The sequence below is a fragment of the Lycorma delicatula genome, chromosome 1, assembly GCF_047948215.1.
Source record: "Lycorma delicatula isolate Av1 chromosome 1, ASM4794821v1, whole genome shotgun sequence".
In the NCBI taxonomy this organism is placed as follows: domain Eukaryota; kingdom Metazoa; phylum Arthropoda; class Insecta; order Hemiptera; family Fulgoridae; genus Lycorma; species Lycorma delicatula.
Genome location: NC_134455.1, coordinates 351,955,722 through 351,982,804, shown reverse-complemented (window position 1 = coordinate 351,982,804; position 27,083 = coordinate 351,955,722). Strand labels below are relative to the sequence as shown.

Below are 27,083 nucleotides of genomic sequence, written 5' to 3'. Positions count from 1 at the left end.
TATATTATACATAAGTATGTATGTAAAAATATATGTACGAGTATTAGTGGAGGTTTGACGATTAAGCACAACCTTCATAATGAATTGAATTAATGAACTGGGAGCCTCTCACCGTGTTACCTAAGTTTAAAGTGAATGACTCAAATCAATTGAATGAATAAAATTACAAAAAAAAATGGAATTAAATTTACATAAAATAATATTAAATAAATTTAAAACATTTCTGTTTAATAATAATAGGCTTCCCGTGGAGACTGCGTGTGATGCTAGAGTGTTGAGGTGAAACAAGCACCTCGTGTGAGGCTAGACGAATCATCACCATGAACTGGTAACAAACGGGGTGCCTCTGGAGTGCTGTTCTGGGAGGTGCAATGGGGTACTCTTGTAATATCTCTGCAAACAATCGTCCAATTTTAAAAATTCAAACGGGATATTTGTTAGAAGGTTGAAGAAATTTTGCATGTATCAGGTACACTCTCGATCTTACAGATCACAATTATTCGGAAATTTTGTTATATCTTTGCAACCAATCTTCCAATTTTTAAAATTCAAACTGGATGTTTGCTAGTATAACACAGAATTGCAATGGAACCAAAAAAGTTAACTGATTAGCTCAGAGAAATCAAGTGTCCTGTGCTACGCCGAGATCAGCTTGAGCCCGATTAGCTCTCACAAATGATATTTGTAGAGTTTGATGAAAGTACAATTAGAGGTTATGCTGTTGGCAATGAATTGATGATCAAGCCCATTTGATGCTTCAGGGGAGAGGGCAAAGGAAAACGGCATATGCTGCCACTAATATTGTGCTGGGCCATGACAGTAACCCACTGAGTTGGTCTAGTGGTGAACTCGTCATCACAAATCACCTGATTTCAAAGTCTAGAGTTCTAAGATTCAAATCCTAGTAAAGGCTTTGACAGACTTTTATACGGATTTGAATACTAGATTGTGGATATCGGTGTTCTTTCATGGTTTGGTTTCAATTAATAAGACATCTCAGCAATGATCGACCTGAGACTGTACAAGAGTACACTTCATTTACATTCATACATATCCTCTGAAGTAATACCTTATGGTAGTTGTGGAGGCTAAATGGAAAAAGAAAGGACTGTGATGGTACATAAACTACAAGGAATACCCCAGACAGAGTTGTCGTAAATCTGAGCACTCACATCTTCGCAAGGGCCAGGTCTACACAGCACTGAGTAGCGTGAGACAATCGGAAAGTTTAACTATTAGTTGTTTGGTTTGAAAACAAGGTGTGGAAATAAAGGACTAAACATTGTTATGCAGTATTCAGTTAAATAAGATAATAAATTGGTGACCAATCAATGCTAAGACAGTTTTAATTTTTTTAAATATATTTTTCATGTTGTAGAAATAGCAGCATTTAAGGTTGTCTAATCATTAAGTTCTCACCACTTCTTACATCGATAAGAAAATTTTGTCCTTCAAGAAAATATTTAATGCAGTCGGGGGGGCACTGAATAGTAATTGTACATTACAGAGCTCTGAATAGAAATTATCCTATATTAAAGAGCCCCCTGACTGCATATAAAAATTTTCGTTGTTGACAAAATTTTCTAATCAATGTTAAGACCTAGTGAGAACTTAATCATTAGACCTTAAGTGCCTGCTATTTCTGCAACATGAAAAATATATTTAAACAAATTAAAACTGTCAGAAAATTGATTGGCCACCGATTATTTTATTTAAGTAGATACTGCATAACAATGTTCAGTCCTTTATTACACGACTACCCAACAAAAGGAGTGTGTAATGTATTTAGGGTATACACATATGTATGTATGTGTGTATGTACAAATGTATGTAATACTTTTCGTATATTTGTTCCACCGTAACAGTTCAACGGCTGAACCAATTTAGATGTATGACCCCACATTAGAATCCATACATTACCGGGTGTGTCATAGGCTATACAAATATGTATGTGTATATATATATATATATATATATATATATATATGTATGTTTAAATAATTTTTAAAAATCTGAGAAAAATTATAGTTTATACAAAATTGTCACCTGTACATTATCCTATATTAAAGAGCAATATTTTTCTTTTGACAGTCTTGTTTTTTTAATATTTATCTCTTGTTTCATATTAACATGGTACATAATTTCCAGCAGAAAGATTAAATTAAGAGTATATTTGAGATATCAACGAATTCTTTGGGAGCCTGACTAGAAGAGACGTTTGCAGATACAGCTTGTATTTTATGTGGTTGACTACATGTAAATCCCAATAAAATTACGTCTTTTTTCCACTTTATTTATACTTTTTTCCTTCTATTTTAAAATCATGAATAATATACAATAACAAACAAACTTTCAGACATTGAGATGCAAAATAAAATAAAAAATTATTATCAGTTACATACTGACAAAAGGCAGTTATTATCGATCAAATAATGTTCTAGGCATTCAGTGCAAAGGTTAACAGTATTTTTTCTCTTTATCTACATCTCCTGAATCTTTCTTTACTCTGACAATAATACATAACTTATGTACTGGAAACAATGTTCTTTGCAAATATGTAGGAGTTATGAAAAAAAATATAATGTAAAGTTGCTGAGTTATGAGAAATAAACTTCACTGGAAATTCATTCATTTAGCCACCTCTCTCTATAAACAAAACTAAGTTTAAGTTATTCTGTTTTTTTGTATTTTAAAATTATATAAATGTTTATTTTCTTAAAGAGATGTAGAGATGTTTTTTAAGGAGATGTATTATATAATTAAATCTGTTTGATTTTTATTGTTTTTCTTGGATTATAATTGCTCTGATTATTAGAAATAAATTCAATAATTTAATTAATTATTTGATAATGCACACCTTTTACAGATTTTTACAAAATATAAATATATTGATTCATGAAAGAAGGCTGTAAATGTTTGTTTTACTAATGTTATATCTTTTTTTTAATTTAAATTTATTCTATCTAAACATTACATCTATATTCATTTTTCTAACATAAGTGGTGCATAACATGAACTTAAATACAGTCTTGAAAATTTTAAAATCTAATCTGCCGACCTCCGTGGCTGAGTAGGTAATGTCTTGGCTTTTCTTGCAAAGGTCCTGGGTTTGAATCCCAGTCATGCATGGCATCTTTTCATATGTTATCAATTTCCACCAGGCTAATGACAGTAGCCTGTTGATCACTTTAATCAATTAAATAAAATTTCCAAATATGTTTTTGTAGCAACTACTCTTTTAATTTATAAATATTATTATTTTTTCTGAAAATTATTAACATACAGCTAACATTTTATGAAGATTCCAAACTTTGGTAAGTCAACACTTAGCAAAACTTAAATTTTAAAAGAATATTAAAAGCTTAAAATTTTAAGTACTGCTCAGAAATTCGTTGATAGTTTTCCAAGATGTATTTAAATTCATAAAATTCTTTTCTTTTCTAGAAAGTAGTGTTAAAATTGATCATGGATGACATAGTGTAAACTGGTTTGGACAACATAGATTGACAGATTAAATGAATTCATATTCAGAACACGGAAAAAACATATCAATTCAGATACATTTACATAGTAGCACATAACTGTAACTGATCTGGCAAATAAAAGCAAGCTGTATTCAATGCAATATTATTGTCTTTTAACAGACTAGTTTATTTTAACATTAAATTAATTTATAGACTAAGATGTTAAAAAATGCTAAAAATTACAGTAATAAAGTCTAGTTACCAACAGCAGCCATAGTTCCATGAATAAGCTTAGTATCAAGAGATGCTTGACCTCTAGCATATGAAGCTAAAACCATTTGTTCAGCAGTAAAGCAACCATCTGCATAAGCACATCCAAATTCTCCAACAGAATGGCCGATTATACCATCAGGTTTAATACCAATTGAATACAAAAGATCAACCAATGCTACCTGTAATCCAGATATCACAAATAATTATATAATAAATATTCCAGGTTTAAATTCTGGTCAGGCTTAAAATTTTTCATATACTACAAAATTTCCATCCACTACATATCCCTTATCCCATATCCCATATCTTAAAAATGGGCTAAAATAAATAACTGCTTTATCTCTTTCTGAAAAAGTAAAAGTATTTCAGTTTATTTTATTTGTTATAAAATTCGTACATGTATCTACATCTCTTTTACCAAGAAAGATAAGATGATAGGTTAAATAAATACCAGACCTTATTTAGGGATTGAATTTAAGAGCAACTGATCTAGAAGCCAAACACTAATAACTCCACCAACTGTCTAACAATAGAAGAACACAAAAAATAAACATATTCAACTTTTACTTGAAAGTTATAAATTCTGTAAAACCAAATAAGAAAATTGATAGAAGGAAGCTCAGATCAAACTAAGAGAATTAAACTCATGGAAATGAAATAATTATTTTCTGAGAATGATTTGTACAAAATTTCCATCCACTACATACATATCCCATCTGCAAGCTTCAAGTTTAAAAAGTTTTCAAGTTCAAGTAAGTTTAAAAAGTATCAAGTAGGTTCAAGTATCATCATAAAAAATGCATGATATTAGGAATAAAACACTTTAAAAAATATTAAATAGCTTTGAAAAACAAAATGTTTCAATAAATATATTTTTAATTCACCATTATATTTCCTGTTCTTTAAATTTTGTCTTGGAGAAGACAGCACCAGATTAAATAATAACCCACACCTTACTTAATTTTACTTTGATACAGACTTCAAAGTCTAAAAAAGTTTAAAGTTTTAAGAAAAAAGAAAAAGTTTAAGAAAAAAGTTTAAAGGTTAAAGAAGCGTTTCAGTCGATTTTGTTGTATTTTTTTTAAATTGATATTATTTTATTTGTTTTATATATTTTTATTAAAAATTTATATTGGTCTCCAAAAATGGTGCTAGTGGAAAAAGTAATCACAATAAATCATACTCCAAAAACTTGGATTTTAATTAAAATAAAAAAAGATTGCAAAGAAATAACATTAAGAGATTGCTAATAAGCTCTTTGGAAACATAGAATATTTATTTTTTTATTTATTTTAATTTTTATATACAATTACATATTTTATTCTTAATAATAATAAAAAAGAAAATTCAATAAAACAATTTCTGCAATGTAATATAAATTGTGTAACTTGTATAAAAATTTAGATAACCTCTGTAGATAAATTCTTTAAGCCTTGTATAAAGCCTTGTAGTAGTGTTCATTACAAGAGTAATACCATAAACTTGCAATAGAAGTAAATATTTATATATATATTGATAGATTGCATCATCAATCACGCTATTTATTTCTTTATCGCCGGCATATGTTACATTCTCATTTTCAAGCTTAAAAATTATTCTCTAATTCACATAGATAGATATTTTTTGATACAGAATTAAATTATTAGAAAGCAATTATGATAAACTTAAAATTATTTTCCTCAATTTCAATTCATATACAATATGCAAATTAAAATTTTTTTTAGAATAATCAGTACAATGTAGGCCTATTCCTTTTTTAATATACACAATAGCCCCTTCTGTTCTGTAACTAGAATTACAGTCATAGAAATAATTACCTATATAATACCTATATAATTACCTATTTCATATTTAAATAATCCTTCAAAATTCCATATTTCAGTCAGTACTGTTACTTAATATTTCAGACATTTTTCCTAATAATAATAGTTCTTGTAGAAACAATAAATTGTTCTCATAAATACTTCTAATATTTTGTAAAACTAAACATAAATCTTTTTCTATCATTTCATCTGATTATAAACTAACATTAACACAAAAGAAATACTAATAAAAGTTTAGTACACCTACTCTAAATTATCTAAATCTAAAAGATATTTAAATACAATGACTGAGTGACTTTCTCTTTTCCTTATTAATATGTTTCCATTACATATCCATAAATATTTAAAACTGTTTTTCTTTTTTCATCTTCTTACATGCTGCAAGAATTTTTCATCTTTCCATAGATAGGCTTTCATTAATGTTGATTGATATATTCATAGGAGACCCATATGCCATGATGAGAAATCTCATTTTATTCTCTACTTTCTCAGAAGCTCATCTTTGTCAATTTTTCTTATCAGTTTAGCTAATATTATGGGTGGCATATTTTCCCTTCCTGAAAGTTGATGACAGAAATCAATTTGCCGATCAGTAATTAGATGATCCAAGCCCTGTCTTACTTTTTTAACAACATTGACAATGTCTTCATTAGGTTCTACATGATAATTATGTATTATGAAGCAATTTTTCTTAGAAACTTGTACCAAATCTGAGACATTCTGCCGCAGCGCTTTGCTTTTGTTTTTCAAAGTGAGAATTTTGAAAGACTGAGCTATTTTTTCCAAACATATACTAAGTTATTTCTCTTGTTGATTAATTTCCTAAATATATTTTCAATGTCTGTACTACAATGCTGCCTCATTGTTGTTCCAATTGTTATTATTATTTTTTTTTTTGTTGAGATGACGGGATCAACTGCTTTTGGTCATTTTGACCTGAGAATGGAAATTTTTAGCTTATATCTTTTCTCATATTGTTTAGTAAATTGATATCTTTTAGTGATTTTATATCAATCTTCTTTTGCCGGTGATAGTTGTATTCTTTTGATCTTCATACATTCAAAATTTCATTTTTTCTTATTTTTTTCAAGAACTTTTATTTCTTCTAATTTCAAATTAACACATGTGCCATTAAATTTGTTTTTACAAACACAGCATGATATGTCCAATACATTTCCACTTCTTAAAGATTTTTACATATTTTACATCACATTTTAGAATGTTTTTGACTAACATTAGAAATTACTTTTTAAAACAAATGAATTTAATGTATGTGAACTAATTACATATAACACAATTTAACTATAATAATAAGTCTTATTTTGCCTCCTAAGTTTTTCTGCTAATTTTCCTGAAATTTAAAAAAAATTCTTTGAACATCTGAATGATATCAGGCCATATATAATTGTAGTACAATAATCCAATTACTATTAATAGTATGAAACAATAAAATACTAAGCAATAATGATGATAAAAGGAACAAAAAAATCTTCAACTTGTGTATATAAATAAAATATTTTTTTGCTTAAATATTCTTCCACTACAGTTAGGAAATAAGAATTTACAGTGGTACTACAAAGAGTTTACCTCAACATAGCCAAATATAAGAAATATTGAAATTAATTTTTTTTTTTATATAGAATAAGACTTGAACATCTATATAAAAGATATTTATGAATGAGACTGAAAACTTCCTCATTTTGTAGAAAATTTTGCTAATCAAACAAATTACCTTCCCAGCCAATCCATCTAATGGCATATATTATATTCATTAGACATTCAAACTTTTTTCAGTAAAATTTGTTTCATCAGATTTTGCTATAAGCAGTTCAGCAAAAATATCTCTCATTACTTCAATTCCTGAGTCACCTGAATCTTGTATATATGGAAGTCTAATTTTAAAGCTCTACCCTGACCCAAGTCTAATGATACAGCATATCACTGTGCAAAGCAGTCTGGAATCTGCAGGAACAAGACTGACAGCTTAACACTTTTTGGTATTTGGTTATTTTTTTTGAGTTTACCTCAATACTGAATAGCTTCAAAATTCTCAATCATATCTTTACAATGTGAGGTGGTAGAACCATGACTTGATGCCAAAGCTTAAAGTGACATTAAAATTCTTGTTATGCAACTTTATAACAAGTTAAATTTTTATAAAATTGCTTTCTTTATTGTAAGTACATGCGCTTGTATGTAAGTGCGCTCCTGACTACACTGTTGTAACTAGATGAGATTGGCTGAAGAAAAAACTGCTTGTAATAGTTCTGCCTCTTCAAAATATGTCTATACAATGAGCAATTCAAAATTCTATTCCCCCTTATTAAGAGGATAACTTACTGATCAGTAAGTTATGAATAAGTAAGATATCCTACTGAATAGGACAATATAACCCATATAATATTGGACTACAAACATCAAAGTCTCTAGAATACAAGAATGTGTGAATAAAAAAATTATGGATATCTTTGATAGTAGACTTTATTCATTTATTTATACTTATAGCAAAATATGGGGTTTGTCATTATTATCATCATAAAAGTTCTTCAAATTTTTTACAGTAAACAGAAAATGAGTATGTGATACCATCAAATGTATAAATACAATAAATAGATCTCAATAAACAGTAAACTGAAGTGTTACAATAAAATGTTATAATAAACAGAAAATTGAAATGAACTACATAAGTATCTTCATAACCCCCAAAAAATTACTTATACAAAATTAAAGTTACTGCAGTAAGCCCTTCTCTAGCACAATCGATTTATAATACTAAGTGTAAAACAACTAGATACAAAATAATAATCCTAAAGCCCAATATAATCTCCATTTAAAATCAATAAGCTGCAATAAAAAAATGAAATTAAAAATGAATAACAAAGCTAAACAATTTAATAAATAAAAAACTCAAAAAAACAAAACCAACTTCAGAAAACTTTAGTAAGTTATTTTGTAAGGAAATAGTTATTACTTTTCAGTTATTCTTTAAATTTTGATTTCAGAAGTTACCATTAAATTAAAACCAATAACCTACTTATTAATATTTAATTTAGCAAAGACTTCAAAATTTATAAATTTGAAAAGAATATTTTTTTACTTTTCACAATTTTCTGAAATGAGTTTTGAAATTTTTTAATGGCTGATTTTGTTTTAATTTTTTTTGTTTCTTATTTAAAATGTTAATTTACTTAAAAAACAATGCCAATATAAAAAAGAAACCATTTGCAAGAAACACTCAAATGAAAAACCACCCTGATAAAAAAAAGAAAAGGAGTTATAAGAAATAATGCAACGAGACTACTACCAAGTGTCAGTTAAGGCATTGTAGAGTATGAAATGTGGGAACAATGTGTTTTATTTTATATTGTATAAGAATACCTTTTGATATTCATCGTGATATTTATTCATATATCAAATGTGATGTTTTGAACAATTTTTGTCCCTCATTTACAAACAAATTTTTTAAATTTTAACTTGAAAATACTTTAAATATCTCCAAGATATATATAATTAAATAATAATAATCCAATATTAGACAAAAATGACCAAAACATATGTAGAAATATATCATCAATGGATTGCTAAAAAAAAATCTTTGTTAAAAAAAATCTGTTATGCGGCAAAAACTTATAATCGAACTATCAGGTTCAAACTTTTAACATGTTTGATACTATCGAATAATACTTTTGTAGACACTCAAATCATTTTAATATATTATTATTTAATTCTATTACTTCCTTAATGAAAACATCAGCTTAAGTTTTTTGTAATACCAGGTCAGAATAAAATAAAAAAACCTTACAGTGGATTTGTAGATCTGGAAAAAGAATTTTATTAGGTAGAATAAAATAAAACATTTGAAATTTTAGGAAAAATCAGACTTAGGTAAAAAGAGTTATTATTTACAATATGTATAAGAATCATGTATAGCAATGGAATTTAAAAAATGCTCACTCTGGTTCAGAAATGTGAGTGAGGCAATGATGTAGTCTGTAACATTTATTTTCAACTTTTACTTAAAATAAACAATGTAGAAATTAAAGAACATTTTTGAGAGTGGACTACCTGAACAAAGAAAACAAATATGATGTTAGGATTCTCTGATTTCATTGTTCTTCTGGGTCAAAACTAAAAATGAGTTAGAACTACTGAATCACATGGATGTATTATCTGGGAAAGAAATTTATTAGAAAATAAATAATATTAAACCAACATAAAGAAATGAGAATAATGAAGAATTAAATACAAAGAATAGGGAATAAATAACATAAGTTAGTAGATAAAAGAAATAATAAATAATACAGATGTTACAGAATTTTGTTATTTAAGTAGTAAAATTAGAAAAGATTTATAAAGTAAGACCAACAAAAAAAAGTAGTCATGCAAAAGAAAAATTTCATGCAAAAGATCTGCTAATATAAAATATAGTTTAAAAATTAGAAAGAAAGATAGTTTTGTTGAGTGTAGTGTTTTATAATAGTGAAACACAGACAGGAAGAAAAATAAAAGAGAAAAGAATAGAAATCTTTAAGTGCTGTTAGAAGAAGAACGATGAAAATTAGATGAGTTGGTGAAATTTGAAATGATTTGAATCTTAAGACAAATAGGCTGAAAAGTTTGTGATTGATTCTTGTAAAGAGATCAGCTACTTAGGTTGGTTTGTTATGCATTAAGACATCCAAATTTAGTTATTTCGTAAGAGAGAGACATACAAGAAATAAGAGTAAAGTTGTATAAAATAAAGTTCCACTTATCAACAATTTTAAAAGTATATCCAAGTACTTTCAGAGCCATTACTCCATCATCAGGGATTTCCCAAAATATGTTAATTCAAATTCAAACATATAATTGTATTTAAATTAAAATTGTTACGTTCATAATAGTCAGTCGTCAAGAAATAAAATTAAATTGTATGTCAATAAGAACTTAACATCAAGTTCATAAGATGTTTGCGGCTATTATAAAATAGAGTTAATATTAAATGAAATGTTACCAACCTATTAATAATTAATTATTATATAATTTATTTATGAAGGATATCATTATCGAATCTAACCTGTTCATTCATCAATTTATTGTTATTGAAATATATTTATGAAATTTTTCTAAAATACTGGTTTTATAATAATTATTATTGTATTCTAATATTTTAATATATTCGTTAGGGTTATAATTAGTCCAGTTTCTAAAATGTGTTTAGTGAAGTTAGATTTTTCTTTATTATTTTTAATAATACAATTAATATGTTGTTTAATTCTAATGCCAATGAACAATTTGTCATTCCTATATATTTTAAGTCACAATTTTTACAATTGAGACTACACACTCCTTGTTTTTCTAAATTATAATTATTATCTTGATTAATTGTAATAGAAGGGTCTTCATTATTTATGTATGGGTCTTTATTATTTTATTATTTGTTTTATACACTGTTTTTAATTTAAATATTTTATTAAATTTATTATAATTTATATTGTATTCAATTTTAGCATATTCATTTATTATATTATTGTTCATTAGCTTTATTTTGTGCTTTATGAGTATTTTATCTTTTATTCTGGTGTATAATTTATTTATTAATTAAGTATCATATACATTATTTAAAGTGTTATATTTAATATTATTCATTTCATTATGCAATTTTATATTATCATATTTTAAAACGCTATAAATTAATGAATTAAAAGTTGCCATTTTGACTCCATGGATGGAAAGATTTAAAATATATTATAGTATTCTGTTTTGTTGGCTTTCTATAAATGGCTATATCAATTTTATTAGTAATAAAATTTTTGTTAAATTTTATGTCCAGGTAATCAATACTGTTATTAATTTCTCTGTTTAAAGTGAATTTAATATTATTATTTAAAGAACTCATTTCTTTAATTACTGTATTTTCTTTGTTGTTAATTGTTGGTTATATACTATCAAGATGTTATCCACATATTTTTTATGTAAAATAATTTGATGCTTATTAATTGTATTGGATATCAGGGTGTCTTCTAGTTCATTCATAAAGATATCTGCTAAAATAGTGGAAAGTGAAGATCCCATACTTACACCGTTTTCTTGATTATAATATTTATTATTAAATTTAAAATAGTTGTGATTAATACATATCTAATAGATTTATTATTTCATAAATTATATTTTTATCTATTTTTTATTCATTTAGAGTGTTATTAATTATATTTATGGTTTTATTAGTAAATTAAATCTAAATAAGAGTAAAATCTACAGAGTAAAATCAATATTGGAATACATAAAGTAGATAGATAATTGAGGATGTAAAATGTAGGGATACGAAAATGTTGAAAAATTAGCAGAGAAGAGAAATGAACTAAAAAGACAATCACTAGTCAGCTGACTGATGAATTTTTAAAGAAATTAACATACATTTAACTCTTATTCAAAACCAATTATGTCAATTTCAGTGAAGTTCATTTTATTTTTTGGAAGAATTTCTTGTTTTTCCAGATAATCTTTGTCATAGATTTTTTTAATAAAATGAAATATCATCTGTATAGATAACTTGATAATATTATATTTGCTCACATACTTATGCTATTTTTCCCAATATACAGAAACAAAAATCAGGGTGCATGTCTTATGCAGAAGTTTCCTATTGTGCTAGCAAACATTAATACCAATGTGTATAATTAAGAATACGAGTATATAAGGTTATATGAACTGGCATAAATATGGCAATGTGTGAAATGCTTAAATGTATTACAGACATTTGGTAGGTATGAATAAGACTGGAAGTCAGAAAGTTCATAATTAAAGCCTTATTCAAGAAGCATGTTTTATCATTACACAATAAAGCCCTAATGTTCAATTATTGTGGGATAAAAACTAAAAGTTATTCACAAAGTTGAAAACATTGGTAACCATGTCACAGGTTATAAATGTGACATATTAAATTTGTGTAATAGAGATTGAAGTAAGGAAAAAGAAAAACTTTTTACAAGTAATAAAAACAAAAATGTGTTGTTTCATAATGAAATATGGACATTTCCACAGATCTGATGTTACCTTGCACTCAAGACAGGTAGTAGAACAAGGATTTGTTGTATCTATGGACTTGATTGAATTAAAGACCACACAAATTGTGAAAGATCTAAATATCAGATGCAAACTTTATAGCAAGGTGAAAATGGTTATCTTCTTATTAACAGATTAGGGATGACATAATAGCACATGTCTATTATGGAAGCAAGTGGATGCTGGATGCTTATGACAAGAGATTAGTCATATTTTATTGGCACTTCATTGGTGAGAAATAATTGAATGATAGAATAAGATTCAATGAAAAAGAATAAATGGATGATACAGTTGCATTAAAGTGGATCAAATATCCACAACAATATCCTGAAGCTCTTTTAAAATTAAAAAGATGTAAGTGTTAGACAATATGATAATGATTATATGAAATTGATATATGATTAATGATGTAAAGAACATGCTTTAGGGAATAAAATAGATAAAGTTTGTATTCTTGGTATAATGACTTCTTTACTCTATATGAAATTGATATATGATTAATGATGTAAAGAACATGCTTTAGGGAATAAAATAGATAAAGTTTGTATTCTTGGTATAATGACTTCTTTACTCTATAGCCAATTGATATTTGTAAAACCTTTCATAGTTCATCTAAATTGTTTTTAAATGCTATGGATAGGATCTGTAGACTGAAGAAGCCTAGTTTAATCTTACTGTATGAATGGATTCTGGCTACTCATTCCAAATTAATTGGTGATGAAAGCTTTCAAAAAATTTGTATTCCCAACTCTTACCTTCAGTTCCCAGAACTGAAGGTAACACTATGCAAGATAACATAGACAATTCCAGTCTCCAGATGACAGATTGATAGATTATAACGATGATTAAAATTAGGACAGTGTACATGTTTTAGTTGTATTTTTATTTTCTACTACTCTTATGAATAACATTTTTTTTTTTTATTTCAAACTTTGTGCAAATAAAATCTTATGTTGCTATTAACCTATCTACAGCATAATATTTTACCAGTTTCATGCAGAAAACTAAAATTTAAAAGAACAGAATTTTATTTCCTTATAAACCATAAAATGCATTCAAAAATGTGTCCACTCAAGATACAGAATAAATAAAATAAATAAAAGGAGGGTAAGACAAACATTCATTATGTCTTAATTCATTTTTTGAATTCTCTTTATTCACTTTTAGTTAATATTAGCAACTGAATAATTTAATTTACAGTAACTTTCTGTGCAAACAATCTCAACTGTACATTTAAGTATAGTATACATTTCTTAGGAAAAGAAGGACACACATATACTCCATCATCTGAAACTATAGTTTAAAAAAAAAATCTATCTAGAAAAAGATTATAAACTTACCTGCATACAAGCAATGCCCACAAAGCAGTTCAGAATGTTATCAAATGCATTAGGATTATCATCTGTTAAAATCTTATAAATATCAATCCCTCGAGGGGCAAGAACCTTGTCACACTTTGCAATTGAATCTGCAAATACTTTTAAGTTGAGTAAGCCACGTCCCATTCCTGGCCATTGTGAACCCATTCCAGAGAATACAAACCATACTTGTGATTTTTTACTTTTAGTTTCCTGCAAAAAAAAATTAAAAGTGAAATCTTTTCATTTTCTCTTAGAAGTGAATTACCAGTGAATTAAAACGAGATAAAAATCTTCATCAAGGAATTATTATGCAGTACTTCCTCACATACTCATATTTAAGAGTAGTAGAAATTTCAAGATATAAGGTAAGAACAAAAAAGTACAATTTTTCCAAATTGAAAATATTTTTAAATTAAACTGACATGTAATTTTAATTAAATTCTTCACATGCAGCAGCTCAGGTAATAAGTGTCCCCAAGTACGCAACTGTGTTAATATCATGTTAACAAATTAGCATATTTAACAGACATTGTTTCCACATTACAACTGTTGTTCATTAAAAGATTGCATTGTATTTCCAAATATAAAAAGTAATATTTACAAAAGTTCAAAGCAACATTATAACTTTTGAGACAAGTAAACATTTTGAAAAAACAGTACTAAAATTATGTTTTTTCTAAGATTTTTTTTTCATTTGTAATATGTTGTGTAATCTTACATTATTTATTTATATATCATGTAAGCACAAAGGTATTTTATATAAAGCAGATTTTGAGACTTTTGATGTCCTAAATGAAATTTTTTCAGCAGTAAAACAAACAAAAAATAGATGGGATGTTTTTGAGTAAAAATTAGTTTAGCAAGTCTTAAAGAAAATTCTGTATTTTTACACTGTATGCAGTAAACACAGTTTATCTTTACACAATACACAGCAATACTTAATCACATTAGACTGGTAAAAATAATTATTCAGCTCAGTAATAATAAAAAAATGCATCCCTTCATATGATGAATCCTAAATACTTATTATAAATCAAATCATTAACACTGAACAGTAGATAGCAGATTTATAAATCATTCGATAAGAATAAAAATTTGTACATGAAAATAAAAAACAAAAACAATTCTGAACCAATTATAAATCTACCAGCATAGAATTTTAAACTCTGTCTGTAATTTATTGATGACTTTTTTGCTGTAAACCTGGATAAAGTAGAGAGAAACATAATTTAAAAAATAAGTTTATTAGTTTTTAACTAGAAAATATAATTTGTAAAAACAGGAACACAAAAACAGAACATGATTTTTTTTTCAATTTGAAATTTTTCATTTTCTATAAAAATCAACTGCTGAATGATAGATAAATTTAGGTTCAGTAGAGTTCTGTATTTTTAAATATTGGTACTCAATATAAGAATGGTATAGGATGTATAAACTGATAACCTAATAAACATTGAAAAAATGTCAACTATTTGATATGGTAGCTGATATAGAATAAATATGTGAAAGTAGTGTGTTTACTAAAAAATGCATTATTTACAACTGAGCAATTTGTATTCAGTGCTTACTCCCAATTACCCGATTCTGTTGCCAATAACAACTATATTATCATGGTTAGGAAGTTATAATTTTATGTTTCAAATTTGTTTCCTAAAACCTTTAACCTCTTACTAAAGTCGATTAGTTGATACAATCTGTATGTATAGAAATCTACACACAGTATTCTGGATTTGTAAGTATAAACACAATTCTGTGTAACTTTGTATTTTTAACAACATGTAGTAGTAAATATGTTCAATAATTACAGCATCACTTGCATATTGGTTTATTACTTTATCGTTTCTTATTTTTTTCAAACGCTTATCTTCTTAAAAATGGGCTAAAATAAACAGCTGCTTTATCTCTTTCTGAAAAAGTAAAAGTATTTCAGTTTATTTTATTTGTTATAAAATCCGTACATGTATCTACATCTCTTTTACCAAGAAAGATAAGATGATAGGTTAAATAAATACCAGACCTTATTTAGGGAATGAATTTAAGAGCAACTGATCTAGAAGCCAAACACTAATAACTCCACCAACTGTCCAACAATAGAAGAACACAAAAAATAAACATATTCAACTTTTACTTGAGAGTTATAAATTCTGTAAAACCAAATAAGAAAATGGATAGAAGGAAGCTCAGATCAAACTAAGAGAATTAAACTCATGGAAATGAAATAATTATTTTCTGAAAATGATTTGTACAAAATTTCCATCCACATCATACATATCCCATCTGCAAGCTTCAAGTTTAAAAAGTAAGTAAATCATCATAAAAAATGCATGATTTTAGGAATAAAACACTTTAAAAAATATTAAATAGCTTTGAAAACTAAAATGTTTCAATAAATATATTTTTAATTCACCATTATATTTCCTGTTCTTTAAATTTTGTCTTGGAGAAGACAGCACCAGATTAAAGACAAATAATAACCCACACCTTACTTAATTTTACTTTGATACAGACTTCAAAGTCTAAAAAAGTTTAAAGTTTTAAGAAAAAAGTTTACCTTTAAGACTAAATAAGAAAATTATAAGAAAATGGATAAAAGGAAGCTCAGATCAAACTAAGAAAATTAAACTCATGGAAATGAAATAATTATTTTCTGAGAATGATTTCTAAGAACAACTCCAGAAGGAATGCCAATCTCTGAATTAATTACGCACAAGTCTCAAAAAATGTAATTATGAAAATTCAATTTTAAAGCTTCGCAGAGTGATTGGATAGCTTTAAAGTTATAAACAATGTTGTATTGAATGACACTAATGGTAAGATTCCCAATAAGAATTTAAAAACAGTCCATAAATGAAAGCAAATAAACTGGAGTATACAGTTTCAATAGCCCTTTCATGTAGATGAACCAGTTTGTTTAATAGACTATTACCTAAAAAAGGCTTTAGAAAATTTCAAAACAAAACAATTCAGTTTTTTATATATCTACCATGACATGTGGTAATAGAAACCACAGTAAAGCAGTGAGGCAAGAAGTTTTAAAAGTAGAAACCATAATCTACTTGTCAAAATTGAATAAAATAAGATAGATAATAACCTCAATCATAAAAGAGTGATAATATAAATTTAATTTTAAAATGAAAAGTGTAAACCAAAATTTTTTCTTCCAAATGGATAGCCAGTTTTTTTGCAAATATCTTTATCAAACACTACACACATTTGGTTTCTAGTCAATATGGTAGCAATAAAACAACCCATAGAACAATATGTTATTTAAACCTACAAATCTACCTACAAGTGATTGTTTTACCATAAAATTATCACTGTAGAAAGGTTAATAGAATTTACAAAAAATTAAACCTTCTTATTTCTTGGATAACAAGAGCCGATGAACTTATTCTTTCATTGAACGTCATAAATGATTAATTAAAATTGGTTTTCAAAAAAGTATTTAGAACTAGAACAATTACTAAACTACTAATGATATGAATGATTTGTGTTTAAGAGATCAATTTGATGATAATGAGAATCAGTTGTTTCATTTGACAATGACATTACGACAAAAAAATCAACAAAGTAATACATTTTGTGAATAAAAATTAAATAATGGTGGCTGAAAGCAACAAAAATGAAATACGAAATGAGAAAAATGAAAAGAACATTCACAAAAGTTTCACTGGCTGTGACTGATTTATAACAAATTGCTGCACTTGAAAATAGTGAAATACATGAAAAATGTATTATAAAATTCAGTCCTCCACAGCTCAACAAAGCAGTACACTTTGCTGAACCAATTAATAGATTAATTAAGATCAAATGTACATGTTGTAGTTTAATTAAAACCACGTAACACTATAATTAAAAATGCTGTTAGTTACTATTATTTTTTTAAACTGTATCTTGCAGAACTGTGTTGTGACAATTATGTTTTCTACTTTAGTGACATAATAATTTTTAGAGTGTTTTAATTATTTGTTCAGGTAAAGTGAAATTGTTTCTTTTTTTTAAAATTATTATTGTACTGCTCAACACTTTCATTTCTTTTTCTTTTTCCTGTTTAGCCTCCGGTAATTACCGTTCAGCTAATACTTCAGAGGATGAATGACGATGATATGTATGAGTGTAAATGAAGTGAAGTCTTGTACAGTCCCAGTTCGACCATTCCTGAGATGTGTGGTTAATTGAAATCCAACCACCAAAGAAGACTGGTATCCATGATCTAGTATTCAAATCTGTGTAAATAACTGACTTTACTAGGAGTTGAATGCTACCCACCGGGTTGGTCTAGTAGTGAACGTGTCTTCCCAAATCAGCTGATTGGGAAATCAAGAATTCCAGCGTTCAAGTCTTAGTAAAGTTACTTATTTTTACACGGATTTGAATACTAGATCGTGGATACCGGTGCTCTATGGTGGTTGGGTTTCAATTAACCACACTTCTCAGGAATGGTCGAACTGAGACTGTACAAGACTACACTTCATTTACACTCATACATATCATCCTCTGAAGTATTATCTGAACGGTAGTTACCAGAGGCTAAAACAGGAAAAAGAAAAAAAGGACTTGAATGCTGAAACTCTCGACTTCCAAATCAGCTGATTTGGGAAGACATGTTCACCACTAGAACAACCCGATGGGTTACTGCTCAACACTGTGCTTTGCTTCTCTCACCTGTCCTCTAAAGGTCTAGAAAATACATTAATTGCTTTAATTTGAGATGAATAGATTACAATCACTGACATACTTGAAAGCAACAATCAATTATCAAACGCAAATAATTTATTGAATACTGAAATAAACTATAGTATATGTAAAATCTAAAGGCGGGTCCCCCCACAAGTTGCCTCTACTTGCCTTCTCTACCTCACTCCTATAACCCAGTATGCAGAACACTTGCTACTGTTTGTGACAAGATTACTTAAAAATGATACAGACCTGTAGTTGTTATTATTTTTATTTTTTTATAATTGTTTACCCTACCACATTCATTTATTTCTGCTACTATTTATTTATTTAAAATTTTCACTTAATTATTAATAATTTATTTCATCTGTTATTTATTTATTCTACTGTGTTTATTTGAGCTACTATACGAGGTGCGACAATAAAGTAATGAGACTGATTTTTCTTTGCAAGATGTGGCAACCCTGCAGCTTGCGTAGGCACACCATCTTTGACCTTGGTCTATAAGCTACTTCTAGTCCAAGCGGCACATTGATGCAACTGCTCAGTCGTGAATTGTGCTGTAATAAGTGAACACGTGTTTGTGTTCCTCGTCACAGCTTTTTGGACATCTTGTGTTGTTTGAAAATGGTGTCCCTTGACCGCCATTTTGACTCTTGGAAATATAAAAAAGTCGCACGGAGCGATATCTGGTGAATAAGGTGGCTGTGGTAGTACTGAAATTTGTTTTGAGGTTAAAAATTGCTGTACTAACAGAGCAGTATGGGATGGCGCATTATCGTGATGCAGAATCCAATTATCAGCAATGTTGGCACGGACACGAAGAACTCGTTTACGAAGTCTTTCTAAAATTTCTTTGTAGAAATATTGGTTAACTGTTTGTCCTGGAGGCACCCACTCTTTATGAACAATTCCCTTGGAATCGAAGAAGCACACAAGCATGCATTTCACTTTTGACTTTGACATGCGAGCTTTTTTGGTCTGGGTGATCCCTTTGAACACCATTACGAACTTTGGCGTTTTGTCTCTGGATCGTATTGAAAAAACCAACCTTCATCACCATTGATAACACGGCTCAACAAATCTGGATTGATTTCCGTTTGCTCTAACAGATCGGCTGCCACATTTTTCCGTGTTTCTCGCTGTTGTTGTGTGAGATTTTTGGAAACCATTTTTGCACAAATCTCTCTCATACCAAGATCTTCAGTTAATATTAGACGAACAGTTTCTCGATTGATGTTGAGTTCTTCTGCAATCATTTTCACGGATAATCTTCGATCAGATCGTACGATTTCACCGTGGTCAAGTTGACATCTGTCCGTGAGGTTGATGGTCGTCCACTGCGGTCTTCATCTTCAATATTCGTTATTTAATTTCATCTTTATTTATTTATGTATTTTTTTGTACAATTTAATATATTTATTTTATAATTTTGTAAGCCTACAAAGCTCAAAAGAATATGAGTTATTGGTGCATACATGCACCAATAACAGAAATAATTTTTGTAAATAACTACACCACATCAAAGAAAATCATAACATTATAGCCTATAGTAAATAAACAACTCATTTTATATAATTTTGTATTACATCATTGTTACTCTTTATTTACAGCAAAACCTTAGTTTAACAAACTTGAAAAAACATATATTTTCAAGAAATATATAAATAAATTACTTACATCTTAAACAAAATAATAATTTTATTTGTAATAACAAATAAGCAGAACATATTTTATTACTAAAATAGTGACATCATAAATAATTAGATAAGTTGCAAGTGATTGCAAATTAATTGATGTGATTTTTGAAAACACTACTATGGCTGCTGGTGTGAGAAGTCACTGAGTATTGTTAAGAGCAGTAGAGAGGGTGCCATAGTATATTACAGTCTTTTAGATATTACATACACTGTAAGAACAAAGATAACTATGATATATTTATTACATTTATCCTAATGAAATAAAAATGGAATAATAGAAAGAATAATAGTTATCAATAATATATATATTTTTTTTTTTGCGGTGGGAGGTAGAAATGCATTTACGCACGGAGTGTCGGGCTCTCGCTGATGGTATTATCCAATCACTATCAGCAGACTACCGACTAAAACCACCCCCTTTTCTACCAGGACTCGACACCCGGAGCGGTTTAACACATTACTTCCGGTCGAGTCCTCCTATACTAGCCTGATTAGGTGCTAGCTAATTTTCAGGACTATCCAGGTCAACCTTTTTGGCCCTGAAAATATTGCCGATGAATCGGGCTACACTTTCCCAGCTGCTCAGGTCACAGAGCATCATCGTAACCATGTAGTGGGGACTCACTGCTCTGAGATCCGACTCTAGTGTTCCTCGATCTGCCGTCCACCGAGCTCATTTGAAAAGGATGTGCTTAGGCGCAGTCCCGTACACCGGGGCAATACACTCAGTCGGGAGACGGCGCTTTCCCTATGACATGGAGATAAGCGCGGAACTACCCGTGACCCGTTAAAAATTGGGTCATGTAGTACTCCACCTCTCCAAGCCGTCGCTCCGTCCACGCTCTGACCAGAGGGATAAGCCTTGCGGTCCATCGTCCTCTGGTCTCGAGGTCCCAGGTCTCTTGCCATGCGAGGAAAGTGCGAGTGCGTTCCTCGTTGGCAATGGTCACCCGGTCTTCGCCTGCCCGTCACCTCCTGTAGATCACCTGGCGCTCCCTTGCTAAAGTAGCAATGGGTATGACGCCGGCGACCACAAGTACTGCAGGTTCGGTCTGTCCGTCCGATACGCGGAAACGATTCGCAAGGCTGCGGTGCATTGCACCTGCGCGAGCCGCTTCCGGTTTCTTACAACTCTTAATGTATGGGCCCACACTTCCGGCCCGTATAACAGGATAGAATGCACCGTGGACATCAGCAATCGCCGTCTGCTGGCCTTTGGTCCGCCGACATTCGCCATAAGCCGGTTGAGAGCAGTTACGGCTCTCGCAGCTTTGTCAGAGGCTCTACGAAACTGCTCAGCAAAATCACTCAAGCCTCTTCATAATAAAAAAAATAAAACACAGCAACCTCTTTATTATGAAAATTTGTGATTGTTTTAAGAAACAGCAATGATAAATTAAACATATTAGTCGGTCAATGATACGATAGTCACTTTATAAACTGAAAGGTAATGGAATTCACAAATCCTGTCAGTAATTAGCATTTTAATAATGCTTGAATTAGTAATGATAATGCTTGAAAATAATAATGAATTATAGTAAAGTTTAAATTGCAGAAATAGGAACTGATAAATTTAAATGAGTCAGTAAAAGAACACCAATATTTATACTTACAGCAAATTCAGAAATCGTTTTACCAACATTTCCTGAATGAACAACATAGGTACGATACAAATGACCAGGTATCTCTGAAAGATGTACATCATTTACAAGTGATACAAACTCATAATCTAAAGGCATATTTGATACCTAAAATAAAACAAAGTTAAAAATAGTATACATTGGAATAATGATTAAACTTTGACATGAAAAGTTTCAAAGACTGTTTTTTATAATATTAAATTTTTTTTTTAAATGTAATACATCAAGTACAATATTTATAATACAATGAACTAAACATCATTGATAGGATTATCTGCTAAGAGAATATTTTGTCATTCATAATAGCAATGTATAAGAATTTGATAAAATATTAATTTTATCTTTGCACTTGATGATTTTGCCATGAAAGCTTGAAGCTTTTTCTATGAGATACGAAAATGGAATATTTTAAAGTAAGAAAAATACAATGCCTGACCATGATTTGAATCTGGGACCCCCAGATGAAAGGCTGATATGCTACCACTCCACCACAGATGTCTGTGAGGTGGTAGTTGTTATTTTTAAAATATTTATTTCAAAGTTAAGAAGTTAAGTTGAAATCTTCAGTTTTAAAAATTATGTATCTTTAGAAAGTTATCATGTCAGCCATTGCACAATTAAAATAAAAATTTGCAGTAAATGTTATTTACTTCTTATATTTATAAAAAAAATAATAACCTCTGCAGCAGGAGAATACAGAGATGGAAAGCACAATTACTCTATAATAGATTTAAATATATAAATTAACATAGGGGTTAATTGAACTCAGCACTGGGCGTGTATTTTCTTCATCACAATAGATTTTTTTCACAAAAAATTAATGCATATAAAAAATCATACAGTAATTTGAATTAAAAACCACAAACTAACATTTCAGTAGGGGGTATTAAACCTTTAGCTATACAGCACTGATAAAGTAAATAAAATTTTATACAAATAGCACACAAACATTTTTCTAATTCTCACTGAGTGTTTCTTTCAGGGATGCATAAAAAATTGCAGTCACAGGAATACTAAGTAAATAAGCATGTAACTTTTTTTCTGTTTAACTTCCAGAACCACTGTAAGGTACTACTTCAGAGCATGAATGAGGATATGTATGAGAATGTAAAAGAAGTGTAGTCTTGTACAGCCTCAGGTCGACCATTCCTGAGATGTGTAGTTAAGTGAAACCCAACTAAAGAACACTGGTATACACATCTAGTATTCGAATCCGTATAAAAGTAACTGCCTTTACTAGGATTTGGACTGCCAACTGGATTTGGATTTAGAACTGTCAACTTCGAAATCAGCTGATTTGCAATGATGAGTTCACTACTAGACCAAGCCGATGGGTAGATCAGTATGTAACTATAAAGAGTAACAACACCATCTCACTGCTAATTTATCTTATATATATATATATATATATATATATATATATATAATATATATAAATGAATGTTTGTTCCCTATGCGTTCCTATGCCATTAATCGGATTGTGATGAAATTTTCGTGAGTTGTTGGGCGCACGCTCGTGAAGGTTTCTGAGATATTTTTGAAAATTGTATTTATAGTTCGATTTGGCTCATATTCAGAATATGTATTAGTTACATGAAAAGAAATATTTTTGAAAAAAAGAGAAGAAGGGTAAAAGGGGAAGGGGTGAAGATTGGGAGAGGGAAAGAGGGGAAAAAGGAAAGGTTGAATTTTCTGATGTTCTGTAATGTTCAGTTTTTAATGTTTTTTAACAATGTTTCATTTGTGTTCGTTTAATCTAGATGTACACTAGATACAATATAGTATATACTCAAATGTAACAGTAGCAAAGCATTGCCGGGTTAGTTAGTTAATAATAAAAATATGTACAAAATACATAATTATCATTATTGTTAGGGTTTGTGGATATGCTACCGTTTCAACTCAAATAAAGAATCATTGAATAATTATTTCATAATGACTATAGCATGTCAATTACTTTTTGTATGATTTTTTCTGCTCCAGCAGCATTTCTAGCAGATACTAATAAAAGACGAGGAATAATATTATTGCTATTTGATGATGTAAACTTTTCTTTAGGATTTTGTTTCAAAAGTGCATGACCCAATCCACCCGTAAATGACAATGAATTTACGGCAACAAGATCACCAACCAATGGTACATTCTCTGAAACAATCTAGAAAAAAAACAATCAAAACAATTACAATTTTTAAAGTGATGAAAACAGTAGAATCTTTACATAGCATTAAAAAAAATTATCACGTCTAAGTATGAAAAACACAATGTTCACGGTAACTGTTGTCTGGATCAATGTCTAATGTCTGGAACAGTTGGTATTGAACAATATAACTAATAAAAAGTATTAAAAAATTGAGGTATTAAGATTCCTCAATATAAACCCTGTAAAATGCTATTTATTCTGAGAATTCAATTAGCAATTTAGTGGCTAATGACAATAGTAATAGTTGTTATTAAAGATAGAACAACTGAAAGATTACCTGGAATATAGATGAAGCAGATCAATTAAATGGATGACAGGTTTAGACTACAATAATCTTGCCAATAAAAGATACACAATCCTGCAATAATGTGGCATAAAAAAGTGATAGATAAAAAAACAGTAACAGAATTTCTTTATCTAGTGGCAACAAGTATTAGTGAAAAAAAGTTGAAGTACGTTGACCAATCTGATTTATTGGGCTAATGGTCACAATTTTATTCCAAATGATTTGTGGTCACGATTTGTTCTATTAACTCAAAATTCTACCCTTAGAACAGTATCATTTTAGTGAGGGAGTATAAGTCACAGAGAATCAGATCTAAAAGACAGGGAAATTAAGTAACCAGCAAACATATTCTTGATTACACTGATAGACAAAAAAATATTTTTATATTTCTCCAAGTGTAATACCATTTCTTGAATTGCTTTTTTGCGTACATTACAGATCTGTAAATACAACTTTTCTATCACCCTTAGTTTTAAATAAATTACACTTCAAAAAAAATTAAGGGAAAATATAGTTAAAATCTGTAAAATTTATAATTTTGCATGGCCATACCTGTGTTAGAATGATTTTGCTGATTCTTTTCTTTCGGGATGAGTCTCAGGCACATCCCGAATTAATGTCCAACAGTGATCGGCTAGCATGTTAGTATTCCATTTCCCTTTATTAAAAGGGATTAAGACAGCAATAGACAATCAAAATCATTGTTGTCTTTTTTATTACTGCCCGATTCTTCATCAATGCTTTCGAAACATACATTCATAGTTGGCTCAGGAACTGGAATAATTTCACTGTGAGGTACAGGCCTGATTGCAATAAAGGATATTTTACAGTATGCTTAGATTTTTAGAAATTCCAGACACACTTGTTAAACAAAAGTAACAATCGGTTACATGATCCTTTGATTCAAGCCAAAACCATTGGTGCACCAAATGGCAAAGCCTTCTCTTCTGCGTACCTTTCACCCAACCTCTTAAATATACAGAACAATTAGTACAAACTATATAAGGAGTCCACATCTTATCCTGATCACCAATTTTACACTGAAAGTACAAATAATATGTACTTTACATAATATGTACACCTTTAATATTTAATTAAAGGTGTAATGTTTTTTTCTATTTGATTTTATGGTAAACTCACCACATGCATAAAAAAAGGCATCCACATCATTTACACAATTTCGAGGCATTATGACACTGCACTGTTAACAAACTTGAAACAGCAATAAGACTGAACAAAATTAATTCATTCCTAAATCCAGTACTTAATACAAACAACACAGCTATGTGTTTCGACCTGCACAGACATTATTAATCTTGTTCATGAAGGCTCACTCTTCACTATCAGATATGAAGTCATAATATGTGACTATGATATTATTTAATTCTTTGTCTAGTATTGTTTATTTATAGCTTACAAATTATGTTAACAAAGTTAAACGATAAAAAAAAAACTAACAAAATACAATATAGGAGCTTAAAATGCTAACTATATGTTGAAAAATGAAAAAAATCCTTTAATTAAAATTAAAAAATTATTCAAAAACTTGGGTGATAAAAAGATTCCGCATTCATATTCGTTTTCAGCATCAAAAAACAGATTAAAATCATGCATCACATGTCAGGAAATAAAAATTATGTTTATCAGTGATTATTAGGAAGAACTTATGTAAAAAGTCATGATCATTCTTCAATAACTCAAGCTGCCTGCTCCTCACGTTTTCCCTTAACTATCACAAAATGTCATATCAAAGCTTCCTGATAACTTATAATAGCTTAAAAAAAACAACAGAACTCTCTGTTTACATTCTTTGAATATAAAAAGAATTCTCAAAAAATGATAGTTGCAAACATAACATGCTTTTTCGCCCATTCTGTTATCCTTGTTACTTTGAGTGGATCATTTCACTGACTTAGGTTCCTTACATAAGCCAGTAACAACATGATTGACTTAGTAGTGTTTCTGAGACTGATGTTATGTAGTCTCTATACATATCAGAAGTGTTTTATGGGGTCCATCGGGTTTTTATTTTAATTTTATTAATCATTGCATGAGTTGGTGATTACATTTTTAAGCATTATAATTAAGTCCTGAAATGTATCCAGCAGACCTCATTGAAAACCAGTGTCATAGATAAAAACTTGAGTTAGGAACTTCATACACAAATATTTTCTTGTGAAATAGGTTTTGAACGTTACCTGTTAAGAAAGCTGAAGTTGACTCTGGATAGAGCTTCACTTATCTCAGTATATTTAGCTTTATTTTGCCTAACTTTCTTTTGGTATTACTTATTGGTGATGGGGAAGGAATTCCATAAAGAAAAAAATATATGTAATGGGAGAAGTTGATAAAAGACTACACATAGTTGTCAAATGTTATTTATGGATTTTAGGGTGCTGCTGTTACCTTCCATTAACATTTATTAAATAGATTTGGCAACTATAATTAAACTGAATAAGTTTTATATCATGTTTTAAACATTATTTTCAACATACTCTTTCTTAATTAGAAAGGGAAGTGTACTTAGCCGGAGTTAAATTAAATAATCACTTAGTAGTTTTGCTTAAAGAAGAAACATATTGTAAAAGAGTTGTACTTAGATCAAGAGCTTCCTA

The 27,083-nt window shown here is 29.1% G+C and overlaps 1 protein-coding gene across 1 annotated transcript in view; it reads right to left on the bottom strand.

Moving 5' to 3' along the window:
- The window catches only part of LOC142317914 (fatty acid synthase-like), a 75,487-nt gene that overhangs the window by 11,782 nt on the left and 36,622 nt on the right, over positions 1-27,083 (bottom strand). The window contains exons 8-12 of the mRNA XM_075354453.1: positions 25,359-25,508; positions 23,940-24,137; positions 21,956-22,090; positions 13,945-14,175; positions 3,727-3,916 (exon numbers count right to left, since the gene is read on the bottom strand). Of these exons, the coding sequence (XP_075210568.1) occupies positions 3,727-3,916; positions 13,945-14,175; positions 21,956-22,090; positions 23,940-24,137; positions 25,359-25,508 (904 nt within the window). The remainder of the gene's footprint in view (positions 1-3,726; positions 3,917-13,944; positions 14,176-21,955; positions 22,091-23,939; positions 24,138-25,358; positions 25,509-27,083) is intronic.